Source organism: Cyphomyrmex costatus, unplaced genomic scaffold (genome assembly GCF_001594065.2).
Source record: "Cyphomyrmex costatus isolate MS0001 unplaced genomic scaffold, Ccosl1.0 scaffold192, whole genome shotgun sequence".
Classification (NCBI taxonomy): domain Eukaryota; kingdom Metazoa; phylum Arthropoda; class Insecta; order Hymenoptera; family Formicidae; genus Cyphomyrmex; species Cyphomyrmex costatus.
Window position 1 is genome coordinate 592,446 of NW_017275954.1, and position 17,999 is coordinate 610,444.

Below are 17,999 nucleotides of genomic sequence, written 5' to 3' on the forward strand. Positions count from 1 at the left end.
CGTGTATCTTGATATAAGATAAGAATTATGAAAGTGAAAAAATTTATTAAAATATTTACAATTTTATTGGTCAACAGCTGGTAAATTTGCCTGTAAAATTTCATAATTTTTACTTCGTTTTAAAATACATAATTAATCCCCGGACTAAAGGATTCATTCTGTCTTGTTTGTAGACAAATCTCGAGAAGATTATACCCCATGACTGAGTCCAGTAGTCACCGCAGAAAATCCATTATGGTGTCCGTCGTTCAGCAGTTTATTACGGATGTCCGCATTTCGGAGTAGAATCACGATCTGACAACCGCGTGGCTAGCGGTAATTATGAAAATTCGATTGAAAACTCCGCGCCGCACGTGAAAACTCATGCCACTGTGTCTCGTGCACGATCGACAGCCGTGAAGGGATCAGTGCCTCGAGGATAGAGCGGCCGTGATCCTCCCGTTTGTCCTCTTCTTCGGCGCGGAAAGAGAATTTTGAGAGACAAGAGAAACAGCGAAAATTGAAAAATGGATATTGACAAGATGAAGGACGGCGTGGAAGTGAGTGACCCGGAGGCGGCTAGCAAAATCAAGGCGAAGAAACGGGACTCGATAGCGGATATCACCTTAGATATAAAGTCACGTCTCAGTTTGGAGACGACAGAGGCTTGCGGAGAACCGCATGTCAATGGGGTAGCTCAAGTGAACGGTATCTGCGACTCTCCTCAAAGAACTGCCGCTGTCACCGATCTCTCCCCACAATCTAAAACAATGGAAACTAGTCATTTAAACCAACATGGTATACAATGCCAGCTTATTCGCCATGTGTAGATACGATAGTCAAACTTCAGTTTATATATCTAATAATAAAATAGAATGACTTATTATTCATCTATTCTTGTAAAAGATCCTGCTGATCTTATGTGATGGAGTTTTGTACATTTTTTTCTTGCTAATTGATGATATCTAGCCAAGCGATGATATCTAGCCAAGCACTGCTTTATAAAGATTTCTCTTATTCATCTGAAAAATATTAAATTATGTAAACTATAACTTAAACTTTAAATATTATGTTGAAAGATTTGTGTAGAAAAAATCCTGTTTTATTAGAATCATTTTTGTATATTGTACAATTGTGTATACAATGCTGGGAATGAGTGAAAACGTCTGCTTCTTGTTATGTTACAGAACAAGCAGGAACATTATCCATGGAAAGTAAAGACAACGATATCCAATATGTTAGCTATACAAGTGAATTACAAATGCCTGATATTATGAAATTAATACAGAAGGACCTAAGTGAACCATATTCTATTTACACATATAGATATTTTATTCATAATTGGCCGAAATTGTGCTTCCTGGTATGTGCTTTCTAGAAAATCTCTATTTGATGCTATCACTCAAGTTATTCATTTTATCATTCAAGTTAATGCATGTGATATTACAAGTGTATCATTCTTACAGTGTTAATAAAGATGTTGCAGTTTCTGTATAACTTGTTATGGGACATTTGAAAGATACTGATACTGTTTCCAAAATTTCATAATAAATTATCAAAGAATTATAAAAAAATTACTTCAATATTTTTAGCTCTCAGGTAGAATTTAAATAAAAAAATAAAACTGTTCTCTTGTTTGTCAAGGCAATGCATGGTGAAGAGTGTGTTGGTGCCATTGTCTGCAAACTAGACATCCACAGGAAAGTGATAAAACGTGGTTATATCGCAATGCTGGCTGTTGATGTGAAATATCGGAAACGGAAGATTGGATCAAATCTTGTGAGACAAGCTATTCAAGCGATGGTGGAGGATGATGCTGATGAGGTCGTTCTAGAGACGGAAATTACTAATAGGCCAGCGTTGCGTTTGTATGAAAATCTTGGATTTGTGCGGGATAAACGATTATTTCGATATTACTTAAACGGCGTGGATGCATTACGACTGAAATTATGGCTCAGGTGAAATTCATCCACGTGCTTATGTCAATAGGTATTTAAATAATTACAATGTTGAAGAGATGTGACATCTATGCTCTACTACATCAGACAAACGGACGACATTAATGTCAAAGAGATTATATGTTTCTACATGCACAAATGTGTTTTCAGTTGCAATACCATGCAATTTATTCTCTGTACTTTCATGAGAGAATTGGCTTATTTAGTTAGGTTATTTAAATAATAGCGTGGATAAACTTTATATTGCAACAAGATTATTTCTGTTTATCTAAAATATCATTTATTTTTTAATAAATTTATGTTTATATTGTGAGATAAACGCAATGAAACCTCCAACAGCCTATTGACAGTATGTCCGTTAAGGGCGGAATATATGTACAGAGTAATTTGTTAATAGTGCCTAACTGTTGCCTGACTAGTTAGTTATTTTGTTATGAATTTGCTGCAATTCCTTTGATATTAATGTCAATGATCGAAATAGATTTCAATTGCAGCTTGAAGATATAAAATGAATGATAGTAAGAGATAAAATTCGGGACTGTAAAAAGGACTGAAAATAATGAATGTATTTTGCTGGAGCTCACATTGATAAAGTGCACACATTTTGAAGCATATTTAAATTTTTGTATAACTAATTCGAAAAATATTAATTTTATATTGTTACAATTATGGATTTTCATTGCATGGACATTTTTTTAAGATTAAACGTTTACATATGTTTTGTCATCAAAGGGTATAATTAATACTCAATATATATATTTACTATGTGTATATATAGTAAATATATTTTAAGAAAATATATATTTTTTAATTATACCCTATTATAAACTACAAATTTGTAGGATCTCCATGTAAAAACAATTAAAAAGGTTCACATACATATTACTTATTTGGCCCTGTTGTAAGCAGTTTTGTTTGTTCATAATTTTTCTGTTAAACTGAATTTGTACAATTGATTTTACTATTTTTTAACCCTCAGTATACGACTGAGTCATTCGTGTCCTGCATATTTTTTTTTTAAATAGCACTAAAAATTAGTGACAATATTTATGTACATATACATTTCTTTTTAAATACTATTTTATAAGTATTTTCTAAAGTATATGTAAGAATCATTTAATAGTTTTGTATGTTTGTAAAAGTGAAATGAAAACGCGGAACACAAACGACTCATATCACGTGTACTAAGGATTAATGATTGTAATGATGGATTCAAAATGCATAGTCTGTAATTTAAAAGAGCAGGAATTGAAATACATAATTCTCGTAAAATAATAAAATAATGTATGAGATATAATCAACAAAAGGCCGTCAAATATTTATATAAATTAAAAAAAATTATCTTTTAATGTTTTTAATGGGTCCAGTTTATTTTTTTTTCAGTGTCTCAATGCGGAATAATTATAAAATTACGTTAATCGATCACGTTATGTGAAAGTTGCTATATCATGCATTGTGTGACAAATTGCTGTCGTATCCTAACGCTACGTCAAGCGTACAATTTTGTCAATGTGAACGGCAGAAATGAAGAAAAAACAGATGAGGAAAAAGAAAAGAGGAAAAGAAATAAAAGCCGACCGAGGACGGCGGAAATTTAGGAAAAATATTTCCGTTCGAAATTATAAAGTGATACACGGAAATATCGATAATATATATGTACATATATATAAATACATAAATGTTTGTGTATATATATATTATATATATATTACATAAACGAATATGGACAAAGAAAAAAAAAACGAAAAAGAAATTATGGTTTACGAAAATGAAATATTTGGAGGGAGTGCGCCTCATGCGGTTTACGCGGTGAGGAGTGATACGCGCATTACTGTCTACCTATTATATCTATCTTTGTATAAAATAAATGCGAAGCACAGATCATAATGTAACTATTAAAAAAATGTAAAAATGTTAATAAAAATACATAAATGTTTTTACACGCGTCTCGTTTACGTTGTGTTTGTCTGCTTGTTGCGAAACAGCTGTTATCAGATTACTATTATTTTAATTACATATGCCAATTGTATTCATGTGAATTTATTATTACTATATTTTTTATGTCTATTAAATTATTCGAAATTTCTACTCATTAAAAAATTAATTTATATAAATTATTTTATTCAAATTATATACGCTATATTTTTTTATTGAACAGTGAACAATTACTGTTAATATTACAATGTTATTGCAGTGTGATATTTTTTATTTTTTGCAATAGTTTTTGTCATTCTAAGTATGTAGACTGAAGAAAATGTTTTATTTTTTGTGATCTCTGAATGGATATGTATGACTTTCGATACTGGATCTATATATTATCTCTGCAAGTTTATTTAGCGAAAACGAAAAAGAAAATTTTAATGCAAAAATAAAAAAACAGACCTAATAATTCGATTTCTTATATAAATTATCCAATTCGATAAAGAAGATTTTAATTGATTCAGTGGAAAAATTCCAAGCACCGGTCGTCGTTGTATAATTAATCGCTAACGACGTTCTTGACATTCGATAACCAATGGATGCATCCGGACTACATCAATCAAATGGCCTGGTTTACATCGTGCAATTGATACGCGTACTAACTAGTTACTTTCTATTGAATTATCTTAATTTCAGCGATATATGTAAATGTATACACAATAAACGTATTTAGTTAAACATTTTGATGCTTATTGTATCAATATTATACATCATTCTTTAAATACATTGCTGAAATTAAAATAATTTAATAGAAAGTAACTAGTTAGTACGCGTATCAAGTGCACGATGTAAACCAGGCCAATATGTGCAATCGTGTCTATAGGCAATCGGAACCTTCCCCGATAGAAATAACACAGTTTCAACTTATCAGAAATTAGATACACCGGAATACACTGTTTTTAATAGGTTGAAACTGTGGTATTCCTATCACTACCGCTATTAGGGAATTTTTGTAATACCGTTTATCCCAGATACGATGAATGCTAAAATCACCATTATCTTTTTCTTCACACCTAATTAAAAAAAGGATAACGTGACTTTAGCGTTCACCGTATCTGAGATAAACGGTAAAATTGTAAAAACTCCTTATTCTCTCGCATTGGGCGAGTAAAGGTTGATTTATACTGGCCGTAAACTGTTAACTTATGCCGTAACCTGTAAAAATTGACCAATCACAGTCGAATGAGAGGGGAATAATCGATTATAATTGGTCAATTTTTACAGATTACAGCATAAGTTAACAGATTACGGCCAGTATAATCCAACCTTAATGCCAGCTGCACCCAGCGCGATGTTCGTCGTGCGCGACACGCGATATCCAATGAGCGTGTAGCTTTAGAATGAGAACATTGGTAAAGCTGTACGCTCATTGGATATCGCGCATCGCGCGCAACGAACATCACGCTGGTTTGCAGCTGGTATAAATGACCGTAAATCCAGATCTACAATAGGGTTTTAAGCCTTAAGCCATAAGAAAAGGACGAATCATAATCGATTATTCTCCTCATATTTCACTGTAATTAATTAATTTCTTATGGCTTAAGATTTAAAATACCTATTGTAGATCCGGAGTAATAAAGCGGCTAGGTATGTACACTCGCCGAGCGATCGAATATGATTGGTTGGATCTATAAGTAATAACCAATTATGTTCAATCGCTCGGCAAGCATACCTAGCCGCTTTGCCGTCTTGGGTATAAGAACTGACTATGAATACCGGTCTTGAACTCGCCCAATGATTCATTCCGATGCGCAGTGGATAGAAAGTAGTGCGGAGAGGGGAAATCTATCAGCCAATCAAATTTTGAGCCCATGTAGAAATCAGCTGATTCGTTTGCGCCGCAATAAACTCAATTTCTGATTGGTCGAGATCACCATCGCCATCATACGCAATGGGTCACCTTTCTTTCTACACCACTCTGCAGTCTACGTTGCGTTTTTCATCGCAGCCGCAAGTACGCGGCATCTTGTGGCGTCGGTCGGCTCGATCATCAATTCGTGAGGATTCGTTGGAGTCGTTAACGGAATCGCCTTTTCAACACTTTTCAAGATCACGCACGGTAAGTAGAAAAAACATGCCGCCGTAATCCAAGTTTTATCGTCAATGAAGACGCGATCCGTTTGCGAAACGTACAAAATAACGTTCCGCATTTATTCGTTTGTCGACAGAATTTCATAATTCGTTGCAATTATATCTAAGTATAACCGTCGCGCGGTGTTAAATTATCCTTGAAACGTGCGAACGCTCTCTTCGCGGTAGTGCGTGACTAGAAATAGATCTAACTGCGTTTCAATAAATTGTGAATATATCGCGGATAAGTATTGTCTTATCGATGATCTCCAATGGCTCCGATGTTCCATAAATGCTCCGATTCCACGCGGTATCCATGGGCGACCGGCCCATTTTCGGCGCGTAATATCCACAGCGGCGGCCATTACGCGAACGTTCCTCCGGCAAAATCATTCATCTTGGAACGGTATTTTGCGCTGGTATACTCACGTTTACATGCTCTTGTATAACTTATCGCGTTATTTATGAGAAATGAATCTTCCAGTCTCGAGATATGATGTTAATATTTAGTATATTTTACTTTTATTACTAATTTTTAGTCAGGCTTCGTGTTGTGATTCTTAAACAAGACTATTTTCTTTGAATAATTTCATGTTAATTAATATTGAAAAGTTACGTAACTTAATTGAAATAAGTTTATGAGCATATTGTAGTTTTCATATTATATACCTGCTATTGAATGTTGAACAATTGATTATATTTTTATAGATCTTTATTTAATTATTTTTGTCTAATATTTTATTTGTTTTAATAATAGGCTATGAATATATATGGCAAATATATTTAAAAAAATAAAAAAAGGACTATTCATAATAATTTTTTTAAATATCTGAATAAACTTGATTTCTTAATAGTTAAAATATTTCCCATAGGCTGGGTCCACAATCTCGCTTTAAGAAGCCCTAAGCCGTAAAACTTACCTGTAAAAAATTGACTAATCACAGTCGATTATTTTTCTCGCATTCTAGTATGATTGATTAATTTCTTACAGCTTTACGGCTTAGGGCCTTTTAAAACAAGATTGTGAATCTAGCCTTATTTGCATTATTGCAACTTTTAACTTTTTCAGCAAACCTACCGAAGTGATCAAAATACAATGGCGGACAATGATGATCTTTTGGATTATGAAGACGAAGAACAGACTGAGCAGGTAGTTGATGGAAGCGGAGATGTTCCATCAAAGAAAGAAGTCAAGGGTACATACGTCTCTATCCACAGCAGTGGATTTAGAGATTTCCTTTTGAAGCCAGAAATTCTTCGTGCTATTGTCGATTGTGGCTTTGAACATCCATCTGAAGGTGAACAACTGTTTCATTATAACAATCTCTATTTTATTTTTATATACAATGATGAATATATTTACCTATTAACGCTAGAGATAGGGACATCTGAAATTTTGTGATAGAATTAAATATTTCTGATGTATCTTTATTTTCTTCATTTTGTACGCAATATTTTAATGTGATAAATTAACAATATATAAACGTTTACAGTGCAACATGAATGTATTCCTCAAGCAGTTCTTGGCATGGATATACTGTGCCAAGCAAAATCGGGTATGGGAAAAACAGCTGTATTTGTATTAGCTACTCTTCAACAGCTGGAATTAACAGAAAATCAAGTCTATGTCCTAGTAATGTGTCACACTCGAGAACTGGCTTTTCAAATCAGTAAAGAATATGAGAGGTTTAGCAAATACATGCCACATGTGAAGGTAAGTTTCATACTATTAATTTTGATTGTGTTTAAACTAGGTACGAATTAGTAGAATAATATTGTGCAGCTTTTAATTTTTTTTTTATAAAATTTTATATTGATACATGAATTTTTTAATAAATTGTGTAAAATATTTTGCTATTATTTGCATTAAATAGTTTTTATCTGATGTAGCACTAAATTTGGGTCATAATATATTTTTACCTTCTAATGAATATTCAATATTTTCTATACTGAAAAATATGAAGGGAGGGGAGATTATCTCAAAGACTATCTCAAAGTCGTCTGTATTTTATCTGTATTTTTTATTTATACAATGATGAATACAATTTATGCTAGATAGGGACAACTGATCAAATTTCATGATTGAGATAAATATAAATTTGATATATCTGAATGTTTTTTTCCTAATTTTATATGAAAATTTATATTTTGGTTTTTAATAAAATTCTTTTTTTACTCTTTTTTTTAGGTTGGCGTATTTTTCGGTGGTTTACCTATTCAGAAAGATGAAGAAATGTTGAAGACTGTATGCCCACATATTGTTGTCGGCACCCCTGGTCGTATTCTTGCTCTCGTACGGAACAAGAAACTGAATCTAAAGCACTTGAAACATTTTATTCTTGATGAATGCGACAAAATGCTTGAATTATTAGGTATGTTATAAATATACACAGCTAAATTAATTTATTTAAGATTTACTGAAAAGAATCTACATGATGTGTAAAAAAATCTTAATTTACCATGATGACTATATTTTCCATCATCCACTATCAACTGAGCGATTCTTTAAAATTTGCATTATTTTTAATATTGCATTTTAAATAAATAATTAGTTGCGTTATATTATTGTTACAGATATGCGCCGGGACGTACAGGAAATATTTAGGAGCACACCGCACAGCAAACAAGTCATGATGTTCAGTGCCACGCTGTCCAAGGAGATACGTCCTGTCTGCAAAAAATTTATGCAAGATGTAATTACACAATCTTCCTCTTCACTTCGATCTACGATTGCTCCTGCCTCGTTGGCATATTCGTGTCCAGGACAAAGCTCAAGCCACACTATAAATATCAATGTCGGCGCATCCGCGGGTTAGGCGCTTAGACGCCGCTTTGAAGAAATGAATACTGAGTTCGAAAAAAAATGAATCTCGTTCGATATCTTTCGATAAACGGCACAATTAAATGCTCGACACTCATGTCCAACATAATATCTCGCTGCTCCTTCCGATTCTGATTTAAAGTCTAAACTCGGTGTCTGATGTATCATCATCTACATGTATATGTGGAGGAAGAGCATACACCTGTTTGTCTAAAATCGAGTCTTCAACCGACATGATGTTTGAAAGATCCGAGTTAGAGTTTCAATTAATAGTACAGTCCTTTAATTAGTTGCTACGCATTTAAGGGACAACACATAAAGATATCAATATGTTCAGGGAATATTGAGGGGAAAAAGATAGGGATATATCATATTTCTTATGAGTAATCATAGGAGTCAGGAGGAGAGTTAGAATAGAATTAGGCTCTATATGCAATTATGGGTGGGGGGCTAAGAAGACCTCAAGACAACCTGAAGACAGAAGAGCACAAGAAAGAAGATGCAAGAGGATATTAAGGGGAATGATTAGGATTAGTTAGGGAAAAGAAATATGAAAGTATAGCATAGCTCTATCGTATTCGCGTTTATTCAATCGCAAATTAAAAGCTTTATATTAAAATTTTCTTGTCTTATGCAAAGATTTCAATTGCATAGTCTCGTGGTTTCGTAGTACGAGTGAAATCAACAAGGATGCAAGTGCCGTGCATGAATCGAGCAATTTCATGTCGTAAAAGCCGTAAAGTCACATGAAAGCTAAATTACGCGAATCTTCGTGCATCCGTAAATTGCGATCTTTATTTCGTACGAGTGACGCAAGTCGGGTCGCGGCTTAGCGGATACCGGAAGTGAAAAGCTGAGCGTCTATGCCAACCAGAGTAATGTGAGTTGATTCTGGGCATCTTCTTAATGTGCCAGAAATTTGGGAGAAGAGATTTTGGCATCGAGTGGCCAGCGGATGTGATCGAACGTTCTGTCATGAGTGCGCCTTCTTAAGTTCAGTTGGGACAAACTGCTGAGTTTTCGTTGTTGGCACTACCCAGAGGTGGAAGTCGCCGGACCGTATGTAATCTGTATGATTAATCTCGATCGATGATTACGATTATTCTCTGCAACTGAAATGCGGGGGAGTCCCTTGCCGGGATTTTTGATGTTTACGGATATATACGGTAACTTAACGAACCTAATGTTGTTTCTTCAGAGGAAGAAAAAGATATATATTTGATAGTACATTTATAAGAAAAATAAAAAGAATGGTTTGGCTTTGTCTTTTTTGTGTCGCGCTTAAAGATTCTGTATTTAAAAAAAAAAACTTATATTTTTGCCAACACTGTAATTGTATCAAGGGATATGATTTTTAATTTATTTTACTCGTATTTTTGAACAGCTGTCTTTTCTTTATCGTGCATTTAATCGCATGATTTTTAGACGGCAAAAACAATGGGTTAAGATTGCAGACACAGCCGTAAAATCCTACAGCCTGAGAATTTGAGAATTATACATAGGCACTGTATAATTTATTTTATGGATTTGTTTATTTTATGAAATAACGTTCTTTGTGCAGCCCATGGAAGTCTATGTCGATGACGAGGCGAAGCTCACTTTGAACGGTCTGCAGCAACATTACGTTAAGTTGAAGGAGAACGAGAAGAACAAGAAGTTGTTTGAACTACTTGATGTTCTTGAGTTTAATCAGGTTTGTTTGCTAACTAGGACAATCTGCAGTGGATATCAATTTTTTCTTATTGTGGAGAATTTTCTTATGATGAAATAATTTTTCTTATTTCTTATGATGACTATCTTATCACTACTCACCAATTCTGATGAAGATTCTTCCAAGTATTTATTTTAAAAAGTGGTTAATATTTTAAGATATTAAATTAAAAATGTTTCTTCTTCAGATACCAGTTGTATTATCAATACTATTTACCTTGTAACGATTGCTTTGTATAGGTAGTCATATTTGTGAAGTCTGTACAAAGATGTATGGCTTTAGCACAACTTTTAACGGAACAGAATTTTCCTGCGATTGGGATCCATCGGGGCATGACGCAAGAAGAGCGGTTATCCAGATACCAACAGTTCAAAGATTTTCAGAAAGTAAGTAGAGTCTGTGTATTAAATTCTTTGAATCGAATCAAATTATATGTAAGATATGATTGATAAATGAGTAATATTTTTAGCGTATTTTGGTGGCAACAAATCTGTTTGGACGTGGTATGGATATAGAACGTGTGAACATTGTATTCAATTATGACATGCCAGAAGATTCCGATACATATTTGCATAGAGTTGCGCGTGCTGGTCGTTTTGGTACAAAGGTAATAAATTCTGCTGTTTACGATAAATTCGACTTCGTAATTTTTCTCATTAAATATTTAAGTATGATTATATATAATGAAAACATTTTAAAATTTATAATATAAACTTATATTATGCTGATAAAATATCAAAACAGAAAGGAAGTATTTAATTGGCTTATTGACAATTCGAATTGCAAAGTTAATTTGAATTTTGGAATATTTACAATATAATCGCTTTTACTAATTATGTATATGATTCTCTTATAAAAAAATATTTCGCAGGGTCTTGCCATTACATTAGTAAGCGATGAAAGCGATGCAAAGATATTGAATGATGTTCAAGAAAGGTTTGACGTAAATATTACAGAATTACCGGACGAAATCGATCTCGCTTCATACAGTAAGTTTACTTTTTTCAAAAATTTAATTTATACTTGTACAAAAATGTTATATTGAAAGTATATTAATTCGATTTATTTTTTTTTACTTACAGTTGAGGGACGATGAATTACAATGCACTAAGTCATAATAGTATATTTTAAGGCACATAATTTAAGTGAGTGAGATATTGATTAGATATGAAATAATATTAAATATTAATATTTAGAACTGTGCATTTAAATAATTAGTTTTTTGCTTGTAGTAACTTCTTATTCCACATATTCGTAACATAAGGATGGGCACCAAATAATAATTACAATTATACAATAGAAAATGTATTGCATTCACTGCAAAAAACGTGTTTTATATAAGTTCATCAGCTATTTTCAGTAATATCGAACAATAGATATGATCGGTTGACGTAATCTCTATAACCATCACTATACTTTGGTCAATACAATAAACTATTGATAAAGATGTACATTACATGTCTTATTCTATTTATTAGAAAGTAAGAATGTTATGTATAGTAGATATATTTCAGAATATAGTCGTTACATAATCCTGTAAGACTATGAACGATCAAAATAAAAATTTTTTTTATAAATACAAATTTATTTTCTACAGTAGATTATAGTTTTCCTATTAGAAACTAGAGTACAAAGATAACAATTAAAATAAAAAAATTTTATTTTGTTTTACTATGATTAACTAAAATTAAAACAAGATAGATTTCATCGTTTACACAAATGTTTACATATTACATTACATTAATTGTTCATAAGTTTATAGAACTATCGTTATGTATGTCATTAGTCTCTTCTCGATGATCTTTATTCTTACAATAATTTATATGTATATTTTTTTGCAATTAATGCAATTCGCAACAAAAGAATTAAATGAGAAATTTTTTTGAACATTTTAAACGTATTGCTAATAAAAAAAATTACAATTTTACACACACGTTACTGTAAAATGTATATGTATAAGTACAATGTTTACCAGCAATACATTTTTGTAGTTACAAGATTATATGGAATAACAAGAAATCGGATAGTGACGATCTTCGCAAAAAAATTAATATTTTTAAATATTTGTGTAGAATTATTTGATTGAAGCAAAATAAAAATATTTAGTTTTATTTAGGTCTTGGTTTATTTTGTGGTTTGTTTCCAATTTGTGTACTACCCCCACGACCCAATGGTGCTGGACCTCTTCCTCCTCTGCCAAAGGTACCTGTAAGACATTGAATAGCAAATTAATTGTTTCAAAGGAGTATTTTGACATTTTCATTGAGAAAAAAATCTCAAAAATTGACAGTTAAAAAAATTACGTTTAGATACATTTTTTAAATGTAGAGTTAATGATTTTATAAAAAAAAATTGTTACCTCTTCCACTGCCACGTCCTCTCTGATTCTGGCCTCGACCTTTCATCTCGCCACGTCCTCTTGATTTCATTTGTATATCTTCCTTTACCATGTCTATTACTTCATCTGGGATCCTTAGATATTTTATTGTACTGCCTCTTATATAGCATTCCGGCATCCTCCAGAACTTATCACCATCCTAACACAATTAATGAGCTGAATATCTATAGCTTAACTCTATTCATTAATTATAAATTAAACATTTCTGATTAAAAAAATTAGAAAAATAAAGTAAATATATATAAATATTAGCATATAATAGGAACCGATATTAAATGCTTTAAAACTAAATATACTGGTAAGTTTTATTTAGCTTTAGTTTTTATTATAGAAGATTCGATTACAACTTGTTCGAATAGTATTATTTTTTGTATTTATTTCATAAGTCCGTCTAAACTTAAGCTAAATTAAGCAATTTATACTTATCATATCAACATGTGACTATATCTATTACCGAATACTTATTATCAGATGAAGAATTCGTTATCCATTTTAATTCTAATAATTTGTAACATTGAAAATGTGATTCTATTGCAGTCGAAACGTCTGTCAAATTGTAATTTTCAAAGACCTTATTAAAGTGTTTTATTAAATTTTAAATAATGTAATATATTGTTCGATAGATTTACTTGGCTCTTTGCCCTTCTTATATTTGTATTGTTTTAAGCAAAGAAGTTTTTATGCACACAATAATATCCTTACCCTTGACGTACATATAACCTCTCTGAGGTTTATATTCATCCAGTTATCGCAGCTGACTAAATGACCGTTGTAGGTTTCCCCATTTTTCAGCTCCACCAACTGCAATAAAATACTTAGTTAGATTATTAATACAGTAATATACAAGGCCTCTTTAAACATTCTTCTTCAAGAAATATACACAAATCCAGAACTTACCATGGGGTGGTTTTGCGCTGTTTTTAGCAAAGTCAGAGGTAACTGAAAAGAATTAAATATGATGTATTAAAGGAATGAGGCGAGTCTTTTAATTAAAATGAGAATAACATGCTTACCATTATTATAATTTATTAAAGTCTACTTTCTCGATATAGGTTATGCGTCAACAGTCTATCAGATTTGAAAATAATTGTCTCCGAGCGCCAACTATTGGTGAGATTTTCCTCCATCGAGTTGTATGTATCCTTTCCCTACTTTACCTTTGAAAAAGTATAAATCAAATAATTGCAAAAAAGGCGCTGCATAAATAAATTGTTCCAATTGAATATAGTTGAAAGATAAATTTTTTTTTCTAAAAAATTCAAATAAATATTCATTTAAAAGTGAAAGAGTATAATATTATATATTATTTCTATATATAAATTCTACAATTTTATTTTATATAACAGTCTATTAAAAAATAGTAATAAATTTTTACTTGTAAGTAAATTATACGTTTCCCATCTTATGCATATGTTATATTTTAAATTAACGAACATGATACACAAATAGATAATTATATAATACAAATAATGCAAATACGATAATTATATAAATACATAAATTGCTTAATTTCCATTTACATACAAGTGAATCTGAAATGAATTAAGTATGAAATACTCAAATTACCATATAATAACGTCATTATTTTGCTTATTTTGATAAAAAGTTATTACATGGCAACACGTATAGATATAATAGAATCTCACATTTAAAGTGAGTTTACGAGATTCAGTAAAGCATGATACAGTCTCGATTTTTTGCAGATTGTTGGTAAAAACTCAATTGAATCTCATTTGTCAGAATGCAAAGGAACGCGCAATCAATTGAAATATGACGTTATAAGTGAGAATTATCTGAAAATCAGTGTAATAATGGAAAGCAACTATATAATTAGACGACGTCTATAAAAACCCAGTGAGAAATGACAATGGAGAGAATCGACGTTGAATCGACATCAATTCGATGTCGATTTCATTATCATTTCTCACTAGGAATGGACTCATTCATATTTATTGATGTCATATATCGAAACTCTAATATCTCGTCTATCTATCGTTGATCTACGTGACCGTCGATAATAAACTGCTTCGATTTTAGGCTGCCAAATCGCCCGATCGATGTACGTATTTCAGTTGCAATAGCCGTTCATTCAAGTCTGTTGCATAATGTGAGAATTGCATAAATAGAGCAGTTTTGTGAATGAAAACGTCTCGCGATGTCACAATGTCGACACGCTAAACTTGTTACGTTATACTTTAAGATCTCTGGCGAGATCTCGACGATTGAATATAACGTGTATTATAATTTTGCTTCGATTCGCTCTTTAGTGTGATACTCGAAACCAGGTATTTGATGCAATTTATCAGTACTAAAAGAATGCTCTTTTCGAAAAAAAAAAAAAAAAAAAAAAAAAAAACAATAGTTAAGTTAAAATATAAATTTATTTTTTGTTTTTAATATTTATTTTTTTAAATTAATATTAGAAGCTAAATATATATTTTATGTATAAAAGTACATTATAGATTCTTAATTTAAATAAATATATTTCCAAATATGAATAAAATAAATGAGATAAGTCAGAAACAAAATCACTATGCGAATATAAATATGCAACAGTTTTATTTTGATTGTGTTGCAAGTCTAAAACGTAATAGACGCGGGGTCATATATTTGAAAAACACAAAAACGTATTTAAAATAAATAATACATATATAGAGAATCATATTATTCTAATATCTAAGTTTGGCTGCAGTTGGCAGCCTTCTTCTTAGTTAAAACAGATGAATTTTAATTTCGCAATTTGATCAAAATAATGGCTTGTTCGTCATAGGCTTTGATTACATGACAATCGCACAGATTACGACGCTAAGTTATTACATATGCGATCGTCTCGCAAAATATGAATTAATACGATATTAACGAGCGGAATGATCTGGCGGTACTAGAACAATTGGTGTTTTTTAATCGGAGCCTCCCCCCCCCCCTCCCCTTCGTGTCGCCGTCTCTTATTATGTTTATATGTTCGCCAACAATGTCATGTTTTACATACACTTCAAACGGACATACGCGCGACCGGTTCCTCGTCAGCACGCAAGCTCGCGGATAAAGTGCATACATATACCCGGCTACGCGGACTCATCCGGCGAAAAACAACTTACGCGCGCGCGAGACACTTCGGCATTGTCGCGCACGACCAGTGCTTCGCACCGTGTACTCGGCATTGTCGCGCTGCATCGCGCGGGCTGTATCGCGTGTAACTGCAGCACGACAAAATATAATTAAAGTCGTCGAGAAATTGGAGATTAAGGATTCTGGACACACACCTGCGAACGCACGCCTGAAGGCTGAAGCGTAATTGTAAGTATGTCATCTGAAAGCCGTCCTCTTAATTGTTCCTTTTGCCATCTCTTGTGGATTCATCCTCGTGCCTGTCTGTGAGAAAAACCTCTTCTCGAGCTTATATTAAGGGATTGGATTCGATGTAATGTATATTGTAGTAGTTTATCGTGTCATTCTTCAAGTACTCGAATGCAATTAAATTCCGTTCTGTAATTATAATCACAGCGAATTATATTTTTTGAATCTTTATATATATCCCTGCAAGTAATACTAATTTGATATTTATGTTAGACTAATCAACTGAATAAAAGTAAGTGAACAAAACATTTGGGCTTCGTGCATTATATGAGAAAGTTTGAACTGCAAAGGATTATATAATAGTAACTTTTAATTAGTTGATAAAAACGTCGTATTCTAAATATAAATAACTCTTGTATAATTTAAAATTAAATAAATTAAAATTATGCATTTATATATATATTCTAAATTATAGCCTTGCAATATGAAATGCAAAATATACTCTCAACTGACTTTTAAAATAATTCAGAAACTTTTTTCAGATTTTAACATAAAGATGCTTTCTCTCTCTCTCTCTCTCTCTCTCTTTTTATAAAGATTCTTCGATCCGTCCATGATTATGAATAATACATTACATATCCGTTCAGATTACGGAAGTCATGATTTCCGCAACCTGTTGCCGAACTATTAGCAATACATTATACTGTTATATATCGCTAAACATCTAGGATTCAATGTTTCGTGGTGAAGTTTACAAAACGTATATTTGCCATTCTGCTTAACCGATAATGCGAAAGAGATAATAGAAAAGATAAGCAATGACACGCAGAATTCGTAAAAGCAGTTTTTTTTTTCAGTAAAATATGATTTCTGAAAATAGCGCGAATCGACAACAAAATTTTAGCAAAAACATTTGCTTCCGCTGAAAATTAAGTCATTTATCGGCAATTATTTACCAGCAAGAAATCGTAAAGGCGTCTATCATAGAACTAATTGAAACGGATTTAATTATATTCTTAAGAGTCCATCGAAACTGATTTAATTATTCTTGTTTAATTATATTCTAAGATTTCCTAGACTTCTATTTCTAAAACGGCATAATTCTGGTCAAAGTTTCGATGATAGACGCTTTTGCGAAGTGCTCAGATCAATATATACACAAATCAATGATGTCATCCGTGTTTTATCGGTGCGAGCAAAGCTGAGCAAAGCCAAATAAACAAAATACAGACTGATTTAGCGTAGGAGTCTGCAATTTAAAATCATAGAACCGCACTCGTGTGATATTCGAGAGAGATGTGAAAGTAACTGTCAGTCTTATAAAAAAAATTATAAAGAGGACGCATCTCGGTAACGTGATCGTTTGTTAATGCTAGATCGCGTTATCTCTTATTAAATATTATTATCGGTATGATATACTAAAAAGATAAGTGCAAGTCATTTTTTGATAAGATCACAAGAGTTATGCATATCATATATGAATACATTATATTAATAAATAACGGTTTTTTTACATGTCAATTTCTAGAGATTTTTTAATCAGGGAATTGATTCCATATCTTGATACGAGATAAAAATTACAAAATTGAGCGAATTTTTTTTTATTAAAATATTTATAATTTTATTGGTCAACATCTAGCTTTTTTGCTTACTTATTTTGTAATTTTCACCTCGTTTCAATACAGAATCGACCTAGAGAGACTAGATACTAGTCGCGTTTTGTATGTATATATACAGTCTCTAGTTTTAGCAAAATCACGCGATACACATACATTTATTATTCGT

At 32.0% G+C, this 17,999-nt stretch overlaps 3 protein-coding genes across 6 annotated transcripts; 2 read left to right on the forward strand and 1 right to left on the reverse strand.

Annotated features, from left to right (window-relative positions):
- Positions 1–248: 248 nt before the first annotated feature.
- Positions 249–3,602, forward strand: LOC108772547 (N-alpha-acetyltransferase 30). 3 transcript variants are annotated; one of them, XM_018538096.1, is made up of 4 exons: positions 249–777; positions 1,167–1,342; positions 1,624–1,968; positions 3,321–3,602. In XM_018538096.1, the coding sequence occupies exons 1-3, from the start codon at positions 507–509 to the stop codon at positions 1,939–1,941; spliced, it is 765 nt and encodes a 254-aa protein (XP_018393598.1). In that variant the 5' UTR covers positions 249–506; the 3' UTR covers positions 1,942–1,968; positions 3,321–3,602. The 3 variants fall into 3 exon arrangements, with proteins under 3 accessions (XP_018393598.1, XP_018393597.1, XP_018393599.1); XM_018538095.1 differs by having other exon boundaries at positions 1,624–1,937; XM_018538097.1 differs by having other exon boundaries at positions 1,624–1,847.
- Positions 3,603–5,864: 2,262 nt separating this feature from the next.
- Hel25E (ATP-dependent RNA helicase 25E) lies at positions 5,865–11,832 on the forward strand. Of its 2 annotated transcripts, none has more exons than XM_018538049.1 (11): positions 5,865–5,976; positions 7,057–7,285; positions 7,481–7,701; positions 8,176–8,359; positions 8,562–8,680; positions 10,370–10,501; positions 10,759–10,905; positions 10,989–11,126; positions 11,391–11,508; positions 11,602–11,664; positions 11,738–11,832. In XM_018538049.1, exons 2-10 carry the CDS (start codon positions 7,084–7,086, stop codon positions 11,613–11,615), a joined length of 1,275 nt encoding a protein of 424 aa, XP_018393551.1. In that variant the 5' UTR covers positions 5,865–5,976; positions 7,057–7,083; the 3' UTR covers positions 11,616–11,664; positions 11,738–11,832. The 2 variants fall into 2 exon arrangements, with proteins under 2 accessions (XP_018393551.1, XP_018393550.1); XM_018538048.1 differs by having other exon boundaries at positions 11,752–11,832.
- Positions 11,833–12,593: 761 nt separating this feature from the next.
- Positions 12,594–16,451, reverse strand: LOC108772532 (U6 snRNA-associated Sm-like protein LSm4). The gene is made up of 6 exons (XM_018538071.1): positions 16,181–16,451; positions 13,931–14,074; positions 13,815–13,856; positions 13,620–13,718; positions 12,879–13,056; positions 12,594–12,725 (listed from the first exon to the last, which is right to left on the reverse strand). The coding sequence occupies exons 2-6, from the start codon at positions 13,931–13,933 to the stop codon at positions 12,628–12,630; spliced, it is 420 nt and encodes a 139-aa protein (XP_018393573.1). The 5' UTR covers positions 13,934–14,074; positions 16,181–16,451; the 3' UTR covers positions 12,594–12,627.
- Positions 16,452–17,999: the final 1,548 nt, after the last annotated feature.